This window comes from Scyliorhinus torazame, chromosome 22, assembly GCF_047496885.1.
Source record: "Scyliorhinus torazame isolate Kashiwa2021f chromosome 22, sScyTor2.1, whole genome shotgun sequence".
Lineage (NCBI taxonomy): Eukaryota > Metazoa > Chordata > Chondrichthyes > Carcharhiniformes > Scyliorhinidae > Scyliorhinus > Scyliorhinus torazame.
The window spans coordinates 77583259-77607397 of record NC_092728.1 but is presented as its reverse complement, the minus strand read 5'-3'; the positions used below and the strand labels follow the sequence as shown (position 1 = coordinate 77607397).

The 24139-nt window shown below is 45.2% G+C and overlaps 1 protein-coding gene across 12 annotated transcripts in view; it reads left to right on the top strand.

Moving 5' to 3' along the window:
• The window catches only part of strbp (spermatid perinuclear RNA binding protein), a 276353-nt gene that overhangs the window by 238518 nt on the left and 13696 nt on the right, over positions 1 to 24139 (top strand). For all 12 annotated transcript variants that reach the window (XM_072488405.1, XM_072488411.1, XM_072488410.1 and 9 more), the window contains 3 exons: positions 10692 to 10826; positions 19987 to 20127; positions 20537 to 20663. In XM_072488405.1, the coding sequence (XP_072344506.1) occupies positions 10692 to 10826; positions 19987 to 20127; positions 20537 to 20663 (403 nt within the window). The remainder of the gene's footprint in view (positions 1 to 10691; positions 10827 to 19986; positions 20128 to 20536; positions 20664 to 24139) is intronic.

Here is a 24139-nt window from a genome sequence, read left to right as displayed (position 1 = left end):
CACGAATATACGGAGGCTGTTAGGGGTAATGATGATGGCCCCACCAGAGGGTGAAACAGAGATAGTAGTGGCGATGGATGCCGAGAAAGCATTTGATAGAGTGGAATGGGATTATTTGTGGGAGGTGTTGAGGAGATTTGGTTTTGGAGAGGGGTATGTTAGATGGGTGCAGCTATTGTATAGGGCCGCAGTGGCGAGTGTGGTCACGAATGGACGGGGATCGGCATATTTTCGGATCCATAGAGGGACAAGGCAGGGATGCCCTCTGTCCCCATTACTGTTTGCACTGGCGATTGAGCCCCTGGCGATAGCGCTGAGGGGTTCCAAGAAGTGGAGGGGAGTACTTAGGGGAGGAGAAGAACACCGGGTATCTTTGTATGCGGACGACTTGCTACTATATGTGGCGGATCCGGCGGAGGGGATGCCAGAAATAATGCGGATACTTGGGGAGTTTGGGGATTTTTCAGGGTATAAATTGAACATGGGGAAGAGTGAGCTGTTTGTGGTGCATCCTGGGGAGCAGAGTAGAGAAATAGAGGACCTACCGTTGAGGAAGGTAACAAGAGACTTTCGTTACCTGGGGATCCAGATAGCTAAGAATTGGGGCACACTGCACAGGTTAAATTTAACGCGGTTGGTGGAACAGATGGAGGAAGATTTCAAGAGATGGGATATGGTAGCCCTGTCAATGGCAGGGAGGGTGCAGGCGGTTAAGATGGTGGTCCTCCCGAGATTCCTCTTTGTGTTTCAGTGCCTCCCGGTGGTGATCACGAAGGCTTTTTTTAAAAGGATTGAAAAGAGCATCATGGGTTTTGTTTGGGCCGGGAAGACCCCGAGAGTGAGGAAGGGATTCTTACAGCGTAGCAGGGATAGGGGGGGGCTGGCACTACCGAGCCTAAGTGAGTACTATTGGGCCGCTAATATTTCAATGGTGAGTAAGTGGATGGGAGAGGAGGAGGGAGCGGCGTGGAAGAGATTAGAGAGGGCGTCCTGTAGGGGGACTAGCCTACAGGCTATGGTGACAGCCCCATTGCCGTTCTCACCGAGGAACTACACCACAAGCCCGGTGGTGGTAGCTACACTGAAGATTTGGGGACAGTGGAGACGGCATAGGGGAAAGACTGGAGCTTTGGGGGGGTCCCCGATAAGAAACAACCATAGGTTTGCCCCGGGGGGAATGGATGGGGGATATGGAATGTGGCAAAGAGCAGGAATAACGCAACTGAAAGATCTATTTGTGGATGGGAAGTTCGCGAGTCTGGGAGCGCTGACCGAGAAATATGGGTTGCCCCAAGGGAATGCATTCAGGTATATGCAACTGAGGGCTTTTGCGAGGCAACAGGTGAGGGATTTTCCGCAGCTCCCGACACAAGAGGTGCAGGACAGAGTGATCTCAAAGACATGGGTGGGGGATGGTAAGGTGTCAGATATATATAGGGAAATGAGGGACGAAGGGGAGACTATGGTAGATGAACTAAAAGGGAAATGGGAAGAAGAGCTGGGGGAGGAGATCGAGGAGGGGCTGTGGGCGGATGCCCTAAGTAGGGTAAACTCGTCGTCCTCGTGTGCCAGGCTAAGCCTGATTCAGTTTAAGGTATTACACAGGGCGCATATGACTGGAGCGCGGCTCAGTAAATTTTTTGGGGTGGAGGATAGGTGTGCGAGGTGCTCGAGAAGCCCAGCGAATCATACCCATATGTTTTGGTCATGCCCGGCACTACGGGGGTTTTGGATGGGGGTGACAAAGGTGCTTTCAAAAGTAGTGGGGGTCCGGGTCGAACCAAGCTGGGGGTTGGCTATATTGGGGGTAGCACAAGAGCCGGGAGTGCAGGAGGCGAGAGAGGCCGATGTTTTGGCCTTTGCGTCCCTAGTAGCCCGGCGCAGGATATTGCTAATGTGGAAGGAAGCCAAGCCCCCGGGGGTGGAGACCTGGATAAATGACATGGCGGGGTTTATAAAGCTAGAGCGGATTAAGTTCGTCCTAAGGGGGTCGGCTCAAGGGTTCACCAGGCGGTGGCAACCGTTCGTCGAATACCTTGCGGATAGATAGATGGAAGGGGAAAAAGAAGGCAGCAGCAGCAGCCCAGGATTTGGGGGGGGAGGGGGGGGGAGGGGCGGGGGGGGTGTAACTTGTGATAAGGCAGTTGCCAATTGGGGCTAGTTTTCATTTTTGTTATTTAATATTTATTCATTTTTTGTTTTTTGCTTATATAAAATAGGTCATTGTTATTTGTGCTGTTATAATATTGTGTAAAGGATGCACAATGTACTGTGTTGGTTGACCAAAAATTTTCAATAAAATATTTATTAAAAAAAAAAGAAAGTGTACGTGCTTTAGAGGTGCAATTGTAACTATTTTCCTAAAAACTTGTGAAGCAAGGCAAATCAATTATCTTTAGACAATAAGGTAAGTTGGTGGACAATGAGGGAGGTTGATGAACTTTCAAGTTCCATCAAGTTGCAGTGATGACACTGTTATGGGCCAGGGTTTAGAAAACCCCCAAAAATATCATGGAGTTCACCTGACCCACAACTTTTAATAGATTGTGGTATGGGGAGCACACGACCCACTCTACAGGTGTGGTACAGCAGAAATGGAAAAGCATTTTTTAAAGCAAAACAATGTTTATTCTATGAACTCAAGTTAACCTTTTTAAAACATACAGTGAACATCTTAGCAACCATTAATTCAAATACAACCCCCAAAGAATACTACACTAAGTAATAATTAATAACTTCCCAAACAACATCCAGACACAAGAAATACCTTTTAACAGCAGCACATTAGGTTTACATTCACTACTGAGAACATTTATAATTCTGAATTCACCAAATGATCAAGAGATAGTCTTTTGATGGCAGAGAAAACAGCAGTACCCATGCTTGGTCTGGCTTCAGCTCCAACACTGAAAACGAAACTAAAACGCACCCTGCAGCCTCCTCAAAAATGAAAGTGAAAAGCTGACCGACAGCCCAGCTCCACCCACTCTCTGACATCACTGCAGCAGTAAACACCCATTTCTTAAAGGTACACTCACTACAGATATTTATGTACACACCCATTTATAAACACCCATTTCTTAAAGGTACTCTCGCATGACAACACAAAAATATGACTAAAATTAGTAATTGTGTGTGCACTATTTAAAAAAATGCTTATTCACATCGTATATTTCACTTACAGTTGAGTGGTCAAGTTGCTGGAGTGTCTTTGATTGAGCACTGAAAGTGGCAAAATTTGATTACTGCTTGATGCAGTAAATGCTGACTCAGCAAAAGCATTCAAGTGCAAATAAAATATGGATTGGGAAATAGATTCAAAATTGTTTGATCAGATCATGGATAATGGGGTGAGCAAATTGGGTTAAAATACCTTTCAACCTTGTGTAAACACACATTGGGATTGTGTCTAGCAACTTTAGGATGAGAAATAAAATGCCTGTGTGGTGTGTGAATTTAGGTCTCAACACCAGTATCCTCCCTATTCGGCACACAGATCTTTAATTTGACCAAATGAGTGTGAATTTTCATGCTTCTGTTCAGCAATTTGAAGCTGCTTTTGCACAAGCCCAGTTGAGGTACCATTATGCTGTGAAATTCTGGCACCAACCAACTTTTTGACCAGTCGAGAAATTTTATTTGATGGATCACACCCAGTTGAATTAGATTAGTTTTACCCAAATTTGTTTGGTATTAGGCTATTTTGGTGGCAGCCACTCGAGAATATGAACTTCCAAATCCAGATTCAGCCAGGCCTTTATGACCATTCACTATTGTGCACCAAATCCCTGTTTTGACGCACTTGATACAAAACAAATTTGGGTAAACCTAATCTAATTCAACTGGGTGTGGCCCTATTTAAAGTGAATGATGATTGTGGGAAATCAAAAGCTGAAAGTTTACACTGGGGTGAAGTAGGAGTTGTTGCTCATGGCTCTAAAGTTTAGGCAGATTGTCAGTATAATGTGTGGGAAGGTCTGTATCTTACTGCATCTGGCCTGTGATGTATCTAATCTTAGGAGTGCTTGATGTCGCTTTGCATGCAAAGTGAAAATTATTTCCTGCCAAATATCAACTGGAGGAGAATAATTACAGTTCAGAAGAAAATACTGACCTCGGCTCTTTCTACAATGTTTAGATAATGTGCAGTGTCAAGTTTCAGACTTTCTGCATGAATTGTTAATTCACATAAATAGCAGCTAATTATTGCTACTTCATATTTATTGCAGATTAAAATTTCAGAAAATTGAACTAAGGGTGCTGTTCACTTATTATTTCACATCCTTTATTTAAAAATAAATTTAGTGTGGCCAACCCACCTACCTGCACACATTGGGATTGTGGGGATCTTTGGGTTGTGGGGGTGAAACTCACGCAAACACGGGGAGAATGTGCAAAATCCACAGAGACAGTGACCCGGGGATGGGATTGAACTTGGGTCCTCAGCGCCATAGGCAGCAGAATTATTTTGCATCCTTTGTGCAGTAAAGCAGCATTGGAAAGCACTGAATTTCATGGTAAAATGGTCTCATTTATGCTGTGCGAAACACACTGCTAGAATGTATGTCTCTCAGTCCAACACAAGCATACTCCATGATCTTGAAGTTCTTCCCATCCCCAGTGCCTCTATCTAGCCTTGGAGGGTCTTGTTAGGCAGCTGATCCACTCCCACCACTTCATATGGACGCGGTGTTTAAAATGCCAGTGAGTGTAGTTTGTGTTATTTATAAAATAGCTGGTAGTTACTTCTTCATGCTGATAGAAATTGGGTGGAGAAGATATTTGAGAATCCACCAATTGATTGGTTGCTGACATTCAAGGCAGGGGAAAAGTCAAAATAAAATAAGCCTCACACTCACCTTCTCACCATTAAACTACACCTTTGTTCTTTTGTTGAGTCATTTGGTTTGTATCCTTGTCACCACTTGTATCACCTGGCTACTCCAGTATCACCTGGCTACTCCAGTATCACCTGGCTACTCCAGTATCACCTGGCTACTCCATAATCACCTGGCTACTCCAGTATCACCTGGCTACTCCAGTATCACCTGGCTACTCCAGTATCACCTGGCTACTCCAGAATCACCTGGCAACTCCAGAATCACCTGGCAACTCCAGAATCATCTGGCTACTCCAGAATCATCTGGCTACTCCAGAATCACCTGGCTACTCCAGTATCACCTGTCAACTCCAGAATCATCTGGCTACTCCAGAATCACCTGGCTACTCCAGTATCACCTGGCAACTCCAGAATCATCTGGCTACTCCATAATCACCTGGCTTATCCAGTTTGAATTTGGGAAGTGTTGTACTTTTGAAATCTGTGTTTGCAGTACTGCTTCAAATGGTGGATGAATTTTAAATTCAATAATAGATACAGATAACAGCTATTCAAACCCTCTAAATTTAAACAGAACATAGCGATATATCCCAAATTAAGCAAATCAGCTTAAACTTTATTCCTGCAAGCCCCCAGGTTACTGCTGGTTGACAACAAGGATCAAGACAGTCACCCATGGTAGCTAATGAGCCACTTGTTATTCCACACTGCCCAATATTCAATTTCATTGAAGTCCATGGAATGGAATATTGAGTGAGGCGTATAACATGTGGCCAATGTGATACCACCCACTTTCCATGACCGATGTTTACATCTACATGTCCAAATCAGGAGGCTGCTGCAGTGAGGAAAGAGATCCAAATATGCATGCTGTGCAAATTTTTCTTTTGTTTTTAATCTGCCTTATTTGATACGTATTGCTGACTAAGATCTGGCAATGCTCACATTAACTCATAGAATCCCTGCAGTTCAGAAGGAGGCCATTCGGCCCATCAAGTCTGCACCAACCCTCTGAACGAACACCCCACCTAAAGCCAATTTAGCATAGCTAATCCACCTAACCTGCATATCTTTGTGAGGAAACCGGTGCACCCGGAGGAACCACATGCAGACACAGGGAGAAAGTGCAAACTCCACACAGTCACCCAAGATCGGATTCGAACTTGGGTCCCTGGCGCTGTGAGGCAACGGTGCTAACCACTGTGCCATCCAATATTTTCAGTTGCTGAGGAGCTACAATTGTTACAGGTCTACGGTATAATGTTTGTAGTGCATTTCTTCTGTGTGGCCTATAAACTTTCTTCAATATTGTTACTTGTTCAGAATTGACAAATAACTTGACTGCTGTTGAACGCTGCATTTAAAATTGTGTTTGCAAAGCCCGAAAGAGCCAAATCCATATTGCAGGTGATCAATTTAAAAGTGAACAACTTCTATGACAGAATGTATGTTGCTGCTTTTAAATGGGAAAATGTTAAATTATTCTGAGTCTTATGTTACTCAATCGTAGGATTAATCCGATGTATGTAGGCCTTCAAAGGGTTAGAAAGGACTTGGATGGCAAAGAGAGTTGAGAAGCTCTCAATCCAAATAAGTCCCATGTGTTGTCATCTCAAATTATTTCTCTGAATCAAAATTCAAGTGCTAATCTGTTTAGAACTGTGGGCAGAGGTGTGAAAACAGATGGGTGTTTGGCACATCTAAAGCAGACAGCTCTGCTGGTAATTGGCAGTCTAGGAGAAGCTAACTGATTTCAAAACTTCTAGCTATGGGTTAACTAGATAGGTATATGCCAGCTGACAGTCCAGAAGATCATCTATCGTGCCAATGGACTGGATGGATGTCTAGGGTAGGTGAGGCTCTTCAGCTCAGCAGCTCATCTAGGAGAACTCCAAAATCAAACCTGCATCCTTCCAGCTGCTATGCTTGTGGTATGCATTGTGTAGTATTAGCTGGCTTGGATGAGGATGTCGGATAGACTGCACAAACCTCACACACTTAAATATACTCAGTGTGCAGATGTTCAGCAAGTCATCAACCAAAACATCAGGCATACGAAGCCTTGTGGCGAGGGGGAAGTGACAACAGGTAGGGGATGCTACAGACAGTTTCAATCATAACCCTGCACATAGGCAGCTTTTGGCTGACTGCCGCTGTCCACAGATCAGGACAGATGTGGAGTTTGTATCCTGAGGCCACAGAGCACATCTTTTCAGATACAGTGCTGCTCTCCACAATCCAGGGAAGAGGAAGAAAGGAACCCTAAACACAGTCTACTCTCCCTATTCCTGCCAGGTCATCCATTCACCAAAATCAAAATGTAAAGAACAAGATTACTGGTCATCGTATAAAGCTTGGTTAATGGAACGTCAGAGCACCAATATGGGACCAGATTTCAGAACAACCTTTGGAGTCAGAATGCTGGGCAGGAACAGCATCAACATAGCTGCCCTAAGCAAAACTGGGTTCACTAAGGAGTCACCTTGAGGAGGTTGGTGCAGTCCATATTTTCTACTGGAGTGGCAAGTCCAGGGACCAACCTTGACAGTCAGGCGTGGGCTTTGCAGTTTAATCTGATCTGGCAAATCAGTTTGACTCATTTCCTATGGGGATTAGTGATCGACTCATGGTCCTTCAATTTAAGTCTTGCCAATAACCAGCATGCAACACCCAATAGCGCCAATGCTCCAACAATGACTTGTACAGATGAGGGCAAAGAAGCATTCTATAATCAGTAACCTCAGCAAGATGATTAGAGGTATTCTTACAGCACAGCATTTGAAGTCTTGGGATTTGTTAAATGGAAGCATCCAAGATGGATTCAACAGCAACCAAGGTAGGCAAGCTTCTAGACGAAGTGCACGGCACTCACAAATCTTAATTTCTTACAAGAAATCGCCAGCAAGGAACATCAGATACCGTTGAGCAAAATACTACATGCTGTAGGCCAGATTATGAGAGATAATCGTGATGAGCAAACCAGGCTGATGAGCATTAAGCAACTGCTGATTAAAAACAACCTAAATCCTGGACATGAATGTCTGTAATTACACTATGGCCCCAAATCCAAGGGTGTGACACCCATCAGCAGATGGCAATCAACTCCAAATGTGAATGAAATTCTCTTTCATTGGAAACCAACAATCCATAGTGTGTAAGGATACCAATCTGGAAGAGCTTGCTCTCGATCCTTCTTTCTCATGAGGCAATCACGAAGGCCATCAGCCAGCTTTCTATGGGCAAGTTGCCAGGAGCTAATGGATTCCAGCCTCAAATGATCAAGTATGGAGGGACTTGCATATTTAAGAAACTCATGAGTCTCTTCTGCCGAATCTGGAACCAGGATGCTGTGCCCCAAGACCACAAGGATGCCTCCATAACTCATCTCTACAAATTGAAAGGGAAAAAGTCCATCTATGAAGATCATTGTGGAATATAATTTCTTTCAATTGCAGGAAAAATGCTGTAATTGAATTGCCACTAGGGTTGCCAACTGTAGTTAAATGTAATGGGGGGCTCCTTCACCGGGGTTGGGGGGGGGGGGGGCTCTGATGGGGTCAGGCCCACGATCGGGCCCACCCCACCCCCCTTTTCCGGGCCTACTTTCTGGCGCGGCGGGTCCCTGGTTCGTATGGAACATTCCCACATACCAAAGGCCGTACTTTACAGCCAGATGAGCACGGGAACCTACACCACAGGACATCCCAAACCTAGATGTGAAAGACAATCTATAAGCCCTCAGAGCTTGTAAGCTGGATCTGAACACATGGAAAGAAACAACCTTGGATAAACCCAAATGGAGAATTCTGTCATCATACAATTTTGACATTTGAGGAGAACAGAGTCAAGTGCCTTCAGGACTGAACAAGCCAGTGCAGTAAAGAACCAAAGCTTCCATCCATCCCTCTAGCACTGACCTCAAATGCAGTATTTGCAATTTGAGTCTTAGCTTAATGATACAATTGAGGCAACCTAGACTGTAAACCAGATTTTCTACTGAACACTCACGGGTGCGATTCACCACAAAAAAGACAAAGTGTCATTTTGGGTGAGTTTTTAAAAATTCATTCATGGGATGTGGGCATCGCTGGCTGGGCCAACATTTATTGCCCATCCTTGAGTCATTTAACAGTCAACCACATTGTTCTGGTTCTGGAGTCACACGTGGGCAAAATGAGGTAAGGACGACAAATTTCCTTCCCTATGAACCAGATGAGTTTTTTCGACAATGGTTTCATGGTCACTTTTAATTCCAGAATTTTATTGGATTCGAACCCATGACTCTGTGTCTCTGGATTACTAATTCAGTGACAATACCTCTATGTTTTTGCCTCCCCACAGGGTTTTTCCTGATTGCTTTTTGGGTAAGATCCAGACCTGGATTCACCCACATGTTGTCATTTCTTTGGGCCCTGGGGAGTTTCTAACGGATCTAGCCTACACTTGGAAATTTTTTCAACTATAGGGACTGAACTCCCTGAGATCGGCTATTGGGTCGCTGAGGCACCCTCCTTTTCGGGAGATCCCTGTCCTGACCACCTGGGGAGCTCCAATGACCTCCTAGACTCCCGGAATGACCATCACACATGCTCTCTGCTTGTGGATACCAGTACTAATCGACTCCCGGTTGAAGCCTCGCCAGTGCGGCCAATGAGTCCAGCCGCCAGGAGGATTTTATGCATATTTAAATGGGCCTAATGACTCATTCGAATATGATTGTCTGGATCACTCCAGCAAGGACGTGATCCAGATCGTGCCAGGCACCGTGGGTCCGATGACTCGCACTCTGTTTTGCAACCGACGCGAAGTGCGATTAGGACCTCTCCCACGACGCACCTCCGCAGAGCACCAAGATAGGCGCCAGATGTAACAGGGTGGTAAGACCACATCACATAAATCAAAGCAACAGGTTAATCCATATATTTTTTTGTATGAATCTGTATTTTCTAGAAATAAATGCAAAATCCACCTAGAAGTTTGTAGCAATTAATTTCCCAATTGAATTTTTTTCCAAAAGTGATATGAATAAGAGTGGGATAGTTTAAAAAGAAATGCTTATCTGGTTGGCATTTCCTTCCCCCTTGAAATTGGCTGTTGTATAATTTCATAGAGAGTTGAGGGATTAATGAAGTTTCATATTTTGAGTCTTCTGTGTAGTACTCTGTATCTTGATATTTTAAATTATAGCTTTGAGGCTGTTCGATAAAATTAGACGTCTGACAGGTTTTTATTTGCATGATAAACATATAGCAGCTACTTAAAATTAATTTGTTGCAGTGAAACATCTTGCGATGTTTCTGAGATGTGATAAGATGCTACGTATGTACAAGTGTTTTTATGATATGGGGCTGTGCTAAACACACACTCTTCTGAGCAAGAATCTGTCAGAAAGGCTAATTGTGGTGTATTGTTCAATGATGTACAGTATGCAAAGTACTGTACAATTTTCCTTCCGTACTGCATTTTAAAAGTTCCAAACACATATTTGATCGATGAATGTCCCTTTATTCTGTCCAATCCTGCTAATTTGCAGGCATGTTTTGTAAGTGAGATGAAGATATTACTTTGCGAAGCCACTAGGCATGGCCAAGCACGAGAAATGAATTAACATACGCAGTTAAGATAACAATGATTGCTGAAGACACCATCCGCTTATATTGTTGATGTCAACAATTCCTCACAGCTAGTTTTGCCAGCATTTGTCTTTAGTGTTTGCAGTTTAAACCGATGAATAGAAATAGACAAAGTCTATTGTAAATCACGAATGATTTATTTTAAGACATCCTGGTTTAAATGAAACCATGCGGTAATGCATAAAAAATGTTGTGCATATATTTTGTTTCCCATTTAGATGAGAACACAGGGTCCTATCCTAACTGCAAGTGGAAAAAATCCAGTTATGGAGCTAAATGAGAAGAGGAGGGGTTTGAAATATGAATTGATATCTGAAACTGGTGGCAGTCATGACAAACGTTTTGTCATGGAGGTACGTTGAAATATAGCACAGGAAGTATTTTTTTATGCTGGTTTTTATTTCAGGTTTACAGTTTCCACAGTATTTTGGTTCAGAATTTTTTATTGCATTTAGCTTAAAATTCTGAGATCTATAGACAGACATTGCACGGTTTCTTTTTAAAAAATGGGTTTATGCTGCCTCATGGCGCTGAGGACCCGGGTTCGATCCCGGCCCTGGGTCACTGTCCGTGTGGAGTTTGCATATTTTCCCAGTGTCTGCGTAGGCCTCACCCCCCACAATGCAAAGATGCGCAGGGCAAGTGGATTGACCACGCTAAAGTGGCTCTTTAAAAAAATAAATGGGTTTAAAATACCAAATGTCACACCTTTTCAGAAGCACGTGTAAGCAGATAACAAAGAAAGAAAGTCTTGTGGCTTTTACTCTTTGGAGTACCTACTGGAGAAAGTTGAGCATTAAATGTGCTTCCTGTGTTTAAAATATATCATAGCAATGCTATTATTCAAGCTAGAGAACTTGAGCATTGGCTGTACTGCATTATCCACAGTTAGCATGTCAATATTTTTTTTAAGATCTCCTGATATTCTTTTTTTTAAAAATATATTCTTATTAAGAATTTTTCAATAACAATATTTTCCACCTTACAAACAACCCCCCGCCGTAACAAAGAAAAGAAAAAGAACTCGCGTGGCAAGACATGAACATGGCAAGTCCATAAAATACAGAACTTTGTACATTGGATTCTTCCCGTACATATCAGTTTCCGGATCATTCATGTGCTTTTTTGCTCACAGGCCCCCCACAGGAACCCCCCCTTCCCCCCCCCCCCCTTTCCCTCCCCCCCCCCCTTTCCCTCCCCTTCCCCCCACTCCCCCTGGGTTGCTGCTGCTGCTGACCGACCTTCATCTAACGCTCCGCGAGATGTTCTAGGAACGGTTGCCACCGCCTGTAGAATCCCTGCGCAGACCCTCTCAAGGCAAACTTTATCCTTTCCAACTTCATAAACCCAGCCATATCATTTATCCAGGCCTCCACGCTGGGGGGCTTCGCCTCCTTCCACATTAGCAAGATCCTTCGCCGGGCTACTAGGGACGCAAAGGCCAGAATGCCGGCCTCTTTCGCCTCCAGCACCCCCGGCTCGTCCACTACTCCAAATAGCGCTAGCCCCCAGCTTGGCTTGACCCGGACTTTCACCACCTTAGATACTGTTCCCGTAACTCCCCTCCAGAACCCCTCCAGTGCCGGGCATGACCAAAACACCTGGACATGGTTCGCCGGACTTCCTGAGCACCTCCCACATCCGTCCTCCACCCCAAAGAACCTACTCCGCCTCGCCCCTGTCATATGCGCTCTATGAACCACCTTAAATTGTATCAGGCTAAGCCTGGCACACAAGGAAGAGGAATTAACCCTACTTAGGGCATCTGCCCATAGGCCCTCCTTAACCTCCTCCCCCAACTCCTCCTCCCATTTACCCTTCAGCTCCTCTACCAAAGCCCCCCCCTCTTCTTTCATCTCCTGGTATATCGCCGACACCTTGCCCACCCCGACCCATACGCCCGAGATCACCCTACCTTGAATCCCCTGTGCCGGGAGTAGCGGAAATTCCCTCACCTGCCGCCTCACAAACGCCCTCACTTGCATGTACCTGAAAGCGTTTCCCGGGGGTAGCCCAAACTTCTCCTCCAGCGCCCCTAAGCGCGCAAACGTCCCATCAATGAACAGGTCCCCCATTCTTCTAATCCCTACCCGATGCCAGCTCTGAAATCCCCCGTCCATCCTTCCTGGGACAAACCGATGGTTGTCTCTGATCGGGGACCACACCGAGGCTCCAGTCGCACCCCTGTGCCATCTCCGTTGCCTCCAGATCTTTAGCGTTGCCGCCACCACCGGGCTCGTGGTATACCTTGTCGGCGAGAGCGGCAGCGGTGCCGTCAACAGCGCCCCCAGGCTCGTTCCTTTGCAGGACGCCATCTCCAACCTCTTCCACGCCGCCCCTTCTCCCTCCAACACCCACTTACGGATCATTGTCACGTAGGCTGCCCAATAATAACCACCCAGATTCGGCAATGCCAACCCTCCTCTATCTCTGCTACGCTCCAAGAACCCCCTCCTTACCCGCGGGGTCTTGCTCGCCCACACAAAACCCGTAATGCTCCTGCTTACTCTCTTTAAAAAAAGCCTGAGTGATCACAATTGGGAGGCATTGGAATACAAAAAAAAATCTCGAGGACGACCATTTTAACCGACTGTACCCTACCCGCCAGCGAGAGTGGCAACATGTCCCACCTTTTAAAATCCTCCTCCATCTGTTTCACCAATCGTCAAATTGAGTTTATGCAGTGCCCCAACTCCTAGCTACCTGAATCCCCAAATATCGAAAGCTCCTTTCCGCCCTCCTCAATGGTAGGTCCTCTATCCCTCTTCCCTGGTCCCCCGGATGGATCACAAAGAGCTCACTCTTTCCCACATTGAGCTTATAGCCCGAAAAGTCTCCAAACTCCCGTAGGATCTGCATTACCTCAACCATCCCCGCCACTGGATCCGTCACATACATCAACAGGTCGTCTGCATACAGCGACACTCGGTGTTCCTCTCCCCCTCGAACCATCCCCTTCCATTTCCCCGACTCCCGTAACGCCATGGCCAAAGGTTCAATTGCTAATGCGAACAGCAGAGGGGACAGGGGGCACCCCTGCCTCGTCCCTCGGTGCAGCAGGAAATACTCTGACCTCCGCCGGTGAGCACACTCGCCACCGGGGCTTTATACAGGAGCTTAACCCAACTAATAAACCCTCCCCTGAACCCAAACCTCCTCAACACTTCCCAGAGATACTCCCACTCTACCCTATCAAAGGCTTTCTCCGCGTCCATGGCTGTCACTATCTCCGCTTCTCCCTCCACCGATGGCATCATTATCACATTTAAAAGAGCCTTCGCACATTGGTGTTTAGCTGCCTACCCTTTACGAATCCCATCTGGTCCTCGTGAATCACCCCCGGAACACAGTCCTCAATCCTCATGGCCAACATTTTTCCCAGCAACATAGCATCTACATTAAGGAGCGAGATCGGTCTATATGACCCACATTGCAGTGGGTCCTTATCCCGCTTTAAGATCAAAGAGATCGTCGCCTCCGACATTGTCGGGGGCAGGGTCCCCCCCTCCCTTGATTCATTGAAGGTCCTTACCAGCAACGGAGCTAACAGGTTTTTGTAAGGGCCATGAAGAATCCAGCACCAGTTTTAAGGATACAAAGTAATAACATTTATTTACTATAACATATATACATAACAGTAGCAGTAACTTCCCTTGCTACATACTCCTTCCTGCTGGTTCCTGAACTGGCCAGCTTTATTTATACTAGGAGTTTACTAGTGGTTTCTCCGCCCCCCTCATTGGGGAAGCTCATACTCCCACAGGATTGTGGGATAGTCATTAGTCCCCAGCCAATGGTAAGTAGGCAGGTTATAACACAGGTCTACATACTTCCTGTAGAACTCCAACGGGAACCCATCCGGTCCCGGGGCCTTCCCTGCCTGCATGCTCCCCAGTCCATTAACCAGCTCCTCCACCCCAATTGGTGCCCCCAGACCAGCAACCTCCTGCACCTCCACCCTTGGGAACCTCAACTGATCTAAGAATCGCCGCATCCCCTCTTTTCCCCCTAGAGGCTGGGACCTATACAGTTCCTCGTAAAAGGCCTTAAAAGCCTCATTCACTTTCCCAGCGCTCCGCACCGTAGTTCCCCTGCCATCTTTGACTCCGCCTATTTCCCTCGCTGCCATCCTCTTACGGAGCTGGTGTGCCAGCATCCGGCTCGCCTTCTCCCCATATTCATATATCGCCCACTGTGCCTTCCTCCACTGTGCCCCTGCCTTCCCTGTGGTCAACAGGTCGAACTCCGTCTGGAGACTTCGTCTCTCCCTGAGTAGTCCCTCATCCGGAGCCTCTGCATAGCTCCTGTCCACCCTTAAAATCTCCCCCACTAACCTCTCCCTTTCCCTGCCCTCACTCTTCACCCTGTGAGCCCTGATGGAAATTAACTCTCCCCTGACCACCGCCTTCAGCGCCTCCCATAATACTCCCACCTGCACCTCCCCGTTGTCGTTAGCCTCCAGATATCTTTCAATACACCTCCGCACCCTCCCGCACACTTCCTCGTCTGCCAGCAGTCCCACATCCAACCTCCACAACGGGCGTTGGTCCCTCTCCCCCAGCTCCAGCTCCACCCAGTGCGGGGCATGGTCTGAAATGGCTATGGCCGAATACTCCGTTCCCTCCACTTTCGGGATCAGTGCCCTGTCCAAAACAAAAAAATCTATCCGTGAGTAGGCCTTATGTACATGGGAGAAAAAAGAGAATTCTCTGGCCAAAGGTCTGGCAAATCTCCACGGATCTACTCCCCCTATCTGATCCATAAACCCCCTAAGCACCTTGGCCGCAGCCGGCCTCCTCCCCGTCCTAGATCTGGAACGATCTAATGCTGGGTCCAGCACCGTGTTAAAATCCCCACCCATTATCAAGCTCCCTACCTCCAGGTCCGGAATACGCCCCAACATCCGTTGCATGAATCCAGCATCGTCCCAGTTTGGGGCATATACATTCACCAGTACCACCTCCGTCCCCTGCAACCTACCACTCACCATCACGTATCGGCCTCCCTTGTCCGCTACTATGTTCTTGGGCTCAAATGACACCCACTTTCCCCCCAGTATTGCCACCCCTCTATTCTTCGCATCCAGCCCTGAATGGAACACCTGTCCCACCCATCCCTTCCTTAACCTAACCTGATCTGCCACCTTCAGATGTGTCTCCTGAAGCATGGCCACGTCTGCCTTCAGTCCCTTTAGGTGCGCGAACGCTCGGGCCCTCTTAACCGGCCCATTTAGGCCGCTCACATTCCACATGATCAGCCGGATTGTGGGGTTCACTTTCCCAGCGCTCCGCACCGTAGTTCCCCTGCCATCTCCTATCTTAGGCCAGTCCCGTGCTCGCGCCTCCCACTCCCTCCAGTCCCCCAGGTGGAAAACCCCGCCCGACCACCTCTTCCATTTTTAGTTCCCCCTCGGACAGTGCAGCAGCAACCCTAGAATCTAGAATCTTTCCCCCCCCCCCCCACCCCCGCGCTAGATCCACATCTAGCACTTTTGCTCCCCCCATATTACTTCCGTGAGTCAGCTGCCCTGTTGCGGCCATCATCCCAGTTCCCTCATCCCCGAGTCTCACCTCCCTCCAGGACCGACGCCCACATTCCCCATCATCATCATTTTGTCTACAGAAAGGAAAAAAGGAAATTTTAGGAATTTTAACCAGAACTCTACCCACATCCCCATCCATCATCCCACCCACAAAATATTCTTTACCCATATTTACAACCCCATATACAACCACATCCCCTCTGTTCGAGTCCAGTTTTTCCGTCTATATAAAGGTCCAAGCCTCTTCTGGCGTTTCAAAATAATGGTGTCTGTCCTGATAAGTGACCCACAGTCGCGCAGGCTGCAGCATGCCGAATCTGACTCTTTTTCTGTGCAGCACCGCCTTGGCCCGGTTGAAGCCAGCTCTCCTCTGCCACCTCAGCGCTCCAATCCTGGTATACTCGGATCACCGCGTTCTCCCATCTGCTGCTCCGCACCTTCTTGGCCCATCTCAGCACACTTTCTTTATCCACAAAGCGATGGAACCTTGCCACTATCGCCCTTGGCGGCTCATCTGCCTTGGGTCTCCTCGCCAGGACCCGGTGAGCCCCTTCCAGCTCCAGGGTGGTCGGAGAGGCCATCAGCAAATGGAGCATCGTGCTCACGTACGCCCCAGCATCAGCTCCCTCCACTCCTTCGGGAAGACCCAGAATCCGGAGGTTCTTCCTCCTCGACCTGTTCTCCGGGACCTCAATTCTCTCGGCCCACCTCCTGTGCACTGCCTCGTGCGCCTCCATTTTTACCGACAGGCCCTGGATATCATCCTTGTTGGTGTTCACCTTATCGTTCACCTCACGAAGCTCCACCGCCTGGGTCTCCTTCAGCCCCTCGATCGCTAACAGCATCGGCGCCAGCACCTCCTTTTTCAGCACCTCCTCACATCTCTGGCCCCCACACTGCTTGCACTCCGCCATCTTGCCTTCTTCTCGTTTTGTTCTCTGCTCCATGGCCTCTTTCCTCGTTGCTCCACCGCTGCTCCCTGCCAAATATTGTGGGGGGGGACCTCACTGCTCCTTCCCACACGGGATCAGTCAAAAAAAAAGCTCCGTTGGGGCTCCTCTGGAGAGCCCGAAAGTCCATTTTTGCGGGAGCTGCCGAAACGTGCGGCTTAGCTCCGCATCGCCGCAACCGGAAGTCCCGATCTCCTGATATTCAAACTACATGCACTGATTATGCTATATCAGCCAAATAATAATGACCTAACTGTTTATCAACAGTGCATCAGCATTGACAGCAGACTGGCTGGAGAACAATTGATGAGCCAAAGTCCTTGGATTATATTACACTGTGGGCGGGATTCTCCGTTTGGGAGACTATGTTCTCCCGCCGGAGCTGAATTGCAACCGGTTTACAATCCCCCTGGAAGCGCAAATTGGCGAGCAATTCAGTGTTCCACGCCATGCAAATTTAAGCATGGCATGGAACACGAGGGATTTCCTGGGAATCCCGCTATCGAGCCGCCACCTTGAGCGGGCGGCCCAACAGCGAGGTCCCATGGCCGTCCACCTGCGCGACATGGAGCCTCTTTAAAATGTCCCACCCTCGCCTGAGAGCAGATTGATTGCCCAGCCTTCTGCTCCCTGCCATTAAAATTGGAAGAGGGCAATTTTAAGGCGTGTCAAATTCTTGTTTGAAATGTTTACTTTCCACATGACCAAAACTTTGTGGGGGTTAAAATTGTCCTTCTGAATCAGCTCATTTTGCTACTGAGGTACTAGCAAGTAACCTGTCTGTCAGCTAGAGATGCTGAAACTGGAGGTGGAATAAAGTGACAGCACAAGGTGTAGGAGGAATGGCACAGAGGTGGAGAAATAGGAACAACATGAGATGGAGAAAGAAAGCCATAAATTTATAGTCAGATACAGATCCCCAGATTCAAGCTGAACAGACAGGAGATTTTAGTCTGTAGCATTGTGAGAAGTCATTTTGTTAAGTCCACTGAGCAGCAAATTTTGGAGAGGATGATGACATAGATAGTTTAATAAGAGTTTTCGAATTGTCAAACCACCATAATTGGAACAAATGTTTTGACTTTTGGAAAAACTGATACCAATCGGAAACAAAGCGATTATAATAGTCTTTATCAACTAATGTAATAGAGTTGAATTCTTCAGCAGTGCCTGACGATCTAAAGATATGCACTTGCCAAAGGCAGAAGTGAGAGGGTTGGGTTTTAAGACAACTGTTGGTGATGAAGAAAATAAATGTGGGTTACCTTTGATCTCCAGAATCATTGTAGAGTACGGTGTGTTTTTGGCAGAGGAGAATGAAACTCTTGTGCCAAATATTGTTTTGCCAGAGCTTGTCATCGGTTTCGTTCTTTGCCGCTCAGAATGTCCAGATTTACCACTATTTCTTGTGTGTCGTACAGCTCAGTGCACGAAAGCCCAGAGCTCCAGCCTCTGAATATTGGGTTGTCATCCAGCAAAGTAGTCATGTCTGATGAATGAAATGGCGACTCCGCTTCTTATCTAAAGACCTATCCAGATAAAAAGGGCATGAGCTGCTAGATGCAAAACACTGGAAGAAATGAGTTGCCTTTTACATTGTAAGGCAGGAAAAAATGTTTCATAAATACTGAAATCATCTGTTTAGCTCCCTCTGCTCCTTCTACCCTTCCCTTTTGCCCACCAAGCCAAATTTAGATCTCCTGTCTCCCCTCACGCTTGCTCCAAGCTCATCTTGTCTGTGAAAACTGCTGACAAAGTTACTTAACTTAACTATGCCCTGACCAGGACTTGGGGTGAGCGGATTCTTCCTCGGGCTCACCACTAGAGTATTCTGAAACACAGAAGCAAAACTACCAAGAGCTTTTAAAACTTAACACTTATGGAAGAAAATAATCTCTACAGAAGTTGTACATACAACAAAGTTAATCATTTTGATCACTGCATGCTTAAATTGAGAAATTTTTTACATTAAATTCCTTTTTATTGGCGACAACATGCAATGGTTGGACTTGGATATATTTATTATTCTACATCCACAAGTCTTTGCATACATACATGCATGCGTACTTACAATAATGTTTTAAGAAAATGAACAGACAATGCGGTTTAGATATTGACTGAAGTGGTTTTTAAATACATTAGTTCTTTTAGGGGCACGCATAAATATTGCTATTGATTTATTTGATGCCTTAAGTACATTAAAAATTCTTGGCAGCAATTGTAATTTGACCTAGACAATTTACTATAATCACAGAATTGTTACAGCACAGAAAGGAGATGATTAGGCCCATCATGTCTGAACCAGCTCTCCGAATGAGCAATTCACTTAGTGCCATTTTCCTCCCTTCTCCTAATAACCCTGCACATTCTTCCCTTTCTAATTCCCTTTTGAATGCTTTGAATGAACCTGCCTTCACCACACACTCTGGCAGTGCATTCCAGACTTTAACTAATTTGCATGAAAAAGTTTTCTCTCCTGTCGTTTTTGCTTCTTTTGCCAATTACTTTAAATCACTATGATCCTCTCACAGAAACAGTTTCTTCCTACCTACTGTGTCCAGACCCCTTATGATTTTTGAATACCTCTATCAAATCTCTCCTCCACCTTTTTTTCCAAGGAATACAGTCCTAACTTCTTCAATTTAGCTTCATGCTGAAATTCCTTATCCCTGAAAACATTCTTGTGAATCTTTTCTGCACTATTCCCAATGCCTTCACACCTTTCCGAAAATGCTGTACCTAGAACTGGATGCAGACCTCCCGTTGAGGTTTAACTAGTGTCTTATACAAATCAACATACTCTTGTACTCTATGAACTTATTAATAGAGACTAGGATATTGTATGCTTTATTATTTGTGCTCTCAAACCTGCCCTATGATGACTTATGCACAAATACACACGGGTCCCTCTGCTGCTTCAGTAATGAGGTAGAGATATATGAGCCTACAGTAACTCCTGTTTTCCATGATTATCCAATAGTTTGTACAGGATCTGATTGAAAATTCTCATCTTCACTCTAGGTGGAAGTAGATGGTCAGAAGTTCAAGGGAGCGGGTCCTAATAAGAAAGTAGCGAAGGCCAGTGCTGCTTTGGGTGCCCTTGAAAGACTGTTTTCTGGTCCCAGTGCTGCAAACAACAAGAAAAAGAGGATTGGTCCTCCGGTAGGGTTTCTATACTTTTCTTTCTGCTTCTGTTGCATTAAATTATGTAAAATTAGGTAAGTGACTGATCACAAATATCATGCAAACAGTTTGCAATTAAAAATAAGGCCTTTAAGCACCAATGAATTTATTTGCATATCCAAATGTCATATTTACTTAGATTTGTAGCACTTATGTCTGGAATTATATCAGTTCCTACATAAGTTCCCTTGCCTTTCTTCAAAGTTTGCAAATGTGCTTTAATCCACGCAAGTGGAATGTGTGGATTATTGAATCACTTCATTATAGGATTGACTTGCTCTGAACCTGAAATGATGATGCTTTGATTTTTCTTTAAAAACCTTAATTTAATCGAAATGAAATAATCATTTGTTGATTGATACATTTTCATGTATTTCATTTTATAAAGGCTAAGGGTCCAATTGCTGCTCCAGCAGCTGCAGTCCAGTCGCTCAGAGGCAGAGGCAGAGGAGCCTTGAGCAGAGGAGCATTTGCTGGTGCAGCAGTAACAGCTGCTCCAGGATATCTAACACCAGGTATGACACATTGCAGAACAGCGTTAGTCAAAGCTGAAAGTTCCTGAAGAAAACACTTTTTGCTTTATAAGTGTCTCAGATTCTATATTCTATTATCTTATGAATTTTGCTGGAGAAGCATAAAATTAAGTCACCTCTGTTCAAATTCTGCACAGCCTTACAAAATAAAGCACACCTGCATATAATATTTCATAGCTGATTGTATTAATTTTGCTTACTAGATAAAACCATTTTTAAGCCACTTGAAAAAAATATAATTTGAAGTATTAAAGCAACGTCATAAAACATATGGAAAGATGAATGTGTGAGGTAGTGATCATGGCAATGCTTTAATAGCAGTCCGTGACATCCACAAGCAGATATTGGTTATTGTATACTGTGAAAATGAACACTTTGAAAATATTAGCAAACACAACCAATGCAAATACATTAGTTTTAATAGATTTACCTTGCTGGCAGAATATACTTCCTGTTTAGTGCTTATTTGTTTTATTTTTTTATATTCAGTCGATGGAATATCTCTTGTTTCTTGCATTCATGCTTCCAAGAATTGTTTTAAAAAAGTAGATCTTAAATATCAGGACAAATAGAAAATGCCAAACAATTTTAATTCGGGTCTGTTGGACTCTTAGCACAGTATTGGAGTCATCTTTTTAAAACATTTTTAGAGTACTCAATTCATTTTTTTTCCAATTAAGGGACAATTTAGCACCTACCTTGCACATCTTTGGATTGTGGGGGCGAAACCCATGCAAACACGGGGAGAATGTGCAAACTCCAAACGGACAGTGACCCAAAGCCGAGATCTAACCTGGGACCTCGGCGCCCTGAGGCAGCAGTGCTATCCACTGCGCCACCATGCTGCCCTGAGAGAGACAATCATGAAAGTGGCCATGGCCACATGTTCGCAAACCTTCAACCCACATGCTTCCCTTTAACCAACACATTCTGTTTAACCAAGAAAAAAGTCACAAATGTTTGCCTGGCCCATAGTGCCCAAGATGAATAAGTGCAAATCAATAACTCGTTTCCTTCATTCTTGCCAGTAACAAGGGGATATATATACCTTGATTCATATTTAGGAAATATTGTCCAATTTGAAACTTCGGGAACTGCACATTCCCTTCCTGATAGGCCATAATGTTTTATTTTTGCAAATTTATATTCAGATGGATCTTCAGATTACATGTTGTAAACTAATCTGTGGAAAATCAGTTAAATGTTTTATTTTTCCAGCCATTATAGCTTCACACTGCAGTGGCAAGATTATATGTAGTGAATCCTTGCACAGAAGTTAGTAACCTCAGTTGTGCAATCAAGTGAGGTTCCAGCTCAAGGTCAGATATTACAAGGAAAGAGAAAAGGGAAATTGACGAGACTCAAATATATCATTAAAGGGCAGCACGGTAGCATTGTGGATAGCACAATTGCTTCACAGCTCCAGGGTCCCAGGTTCGATTCCGGCTTGGGTCACTGTCTGTGCGGAGTCTGCACATCCTCCCCGTGTCTGCGTGGGTTTCCTCCGGGTGCTCCGGTTTCCTCCCACAGCCCAAAGATGTGCAGGTTAGGTGGATTGGCCGTGCTAAATTGCCCTTAGTGTCCAAAATTGCCCTTAGTGTTGGGTGGGGTTATGGGGATAGGGTGGAGGTATTGACCTTAGGTAGGGTGCTCTTTCCAAGAGCCGGTGCAGACTCGATGGGCCGAATGGCCTCCTTCGGCACTGTAAATTCTATGAATCATTTTCACATACTTTCTAGCAGCTGAATTGAAATTTACTTTTGGACTCAAATTTGTTGCTAATTAGTTTGTTCATGGGAATATTTGTTTTGAACTGTCACAAGTTGCACAGGACCTTTTGAGATGTTTGGCAACTAACTTCAAGAAATTTAATGCAGAATGCTAAAACAAGACTTATACATAGTTATTCATTTGGTCATGTAGAAGTCCTTTGTTATTTACAGAGAGTCAATTGTTGAAATTATGCATTTGACATTAAGAACGCTTACTACAGTAATGTTCTTTCAATTTTTCCACCCCATAGTTACACTGACGGCCATAATTCTTGCAGGAGTATAGTTCCATGGATACCCAACTAAATTGCCCAGTCTTTCTAAGAATCTAGATAGTGCCTGTGGATTAGACAAAGTGCCTGTAGATTATCTATTGGAATGGCACGGTGACACACTGGTTAACACTTCTGCCTCAATGCACCAGGGATCCTGGTTTGATTCTGACCGTAGGTGATTTTCTTTGTCTGGACAGGTCTTTAACCTGTGATTACCCCTCTCTCTGGATCTGTAAAGACTTAATTACCTGCAAAGACTCGCATTCAAATTATCGGATTTTAACCTGGTGTTGTAAGACTTCTTACATTGTATACATTGGTTTGGAATAAAAAAAAAATTTTCAGAAAGTTGGGTGGATTGGCCATGCTAAATTTCTCCTTAGTGTCCAAAGGTTAGGTGGGGCTAAGGGAATGGGTCGGGAGTGTGGGCCTGGGTATGCTGCTCTTTCAGACCTGGTGGGCCAATGGCCTAATTCTGCACTGTAGGCATTCTGTGATTCTACCTTGATATCACAGCTAAGGTTTCTCTATTTTCATGCGGTCTTCACATGTATATGAGTGCAAATCATGGCCATGCATTTGTTCTGTTTCTTCCATTGCTAACTTTGGAAAGCTAGCAGAGATTGGAAAGAAGCTCCACAGGTTGACATCCGCTATCTTGATTTTAAACAAGGATGAGCCTTGTGATTTGCTTGCATAGTTGCAAAATATGCAACAATGATTTACATGTATATATTGTCAACCGTGACCTGTTCAGCAGGAGTTTCACTTCTGAGTCAGAAGACTGGTCGGTTCAAGTCCCTTTCCAGGACTTAAGCACAAAAATCAAGGTTGAGGCTCCAGTTCCATGTTGAGGATGCCATCTTACTGAAGAGATGTTAAATCTATCTGTCCTCTCCAGTGGATGTAAAGGATTCCACGACTTTTTAAAGAAGAGCAAGAAAGTTATCCCCAGTGTCCTGGCTGATGTTCAACTCTCACTCAACATCACTGAAGAGCGTTATCTGCTCATTGTCATAAAGCTGTTTGTGAGTGCTTGCTGTGTATAAATTGGCTGCCATGTTTCCTATATTGCACCAGTAACTATGTCGCAAAAGTTGGCTGTGAAGCACTTTGGAATGTCCTGTGATTATGAAAGATGTTAAAATGCAGGTTTTTCTCTTGCCTTTTAATGTCTCACAATGCCTTAAGATCCTTCACAGAGGCACAATTTTTAAATATAGAACCCAAACCTAAGAAGAATGATCTAAAATGTTGTCAAAATTATGGATTTTAAGATCAAAAGAGGGAAGCGTAGGGCTAAACTTTTTCAGAATGCTGGGGTTGGTCACAGCCTAATTCAGCCTGAGATATTAGCATGATATTGACTCTGTGGTAATGGTACGGAGTTTTTTGGCAGGGATGGAAGAAA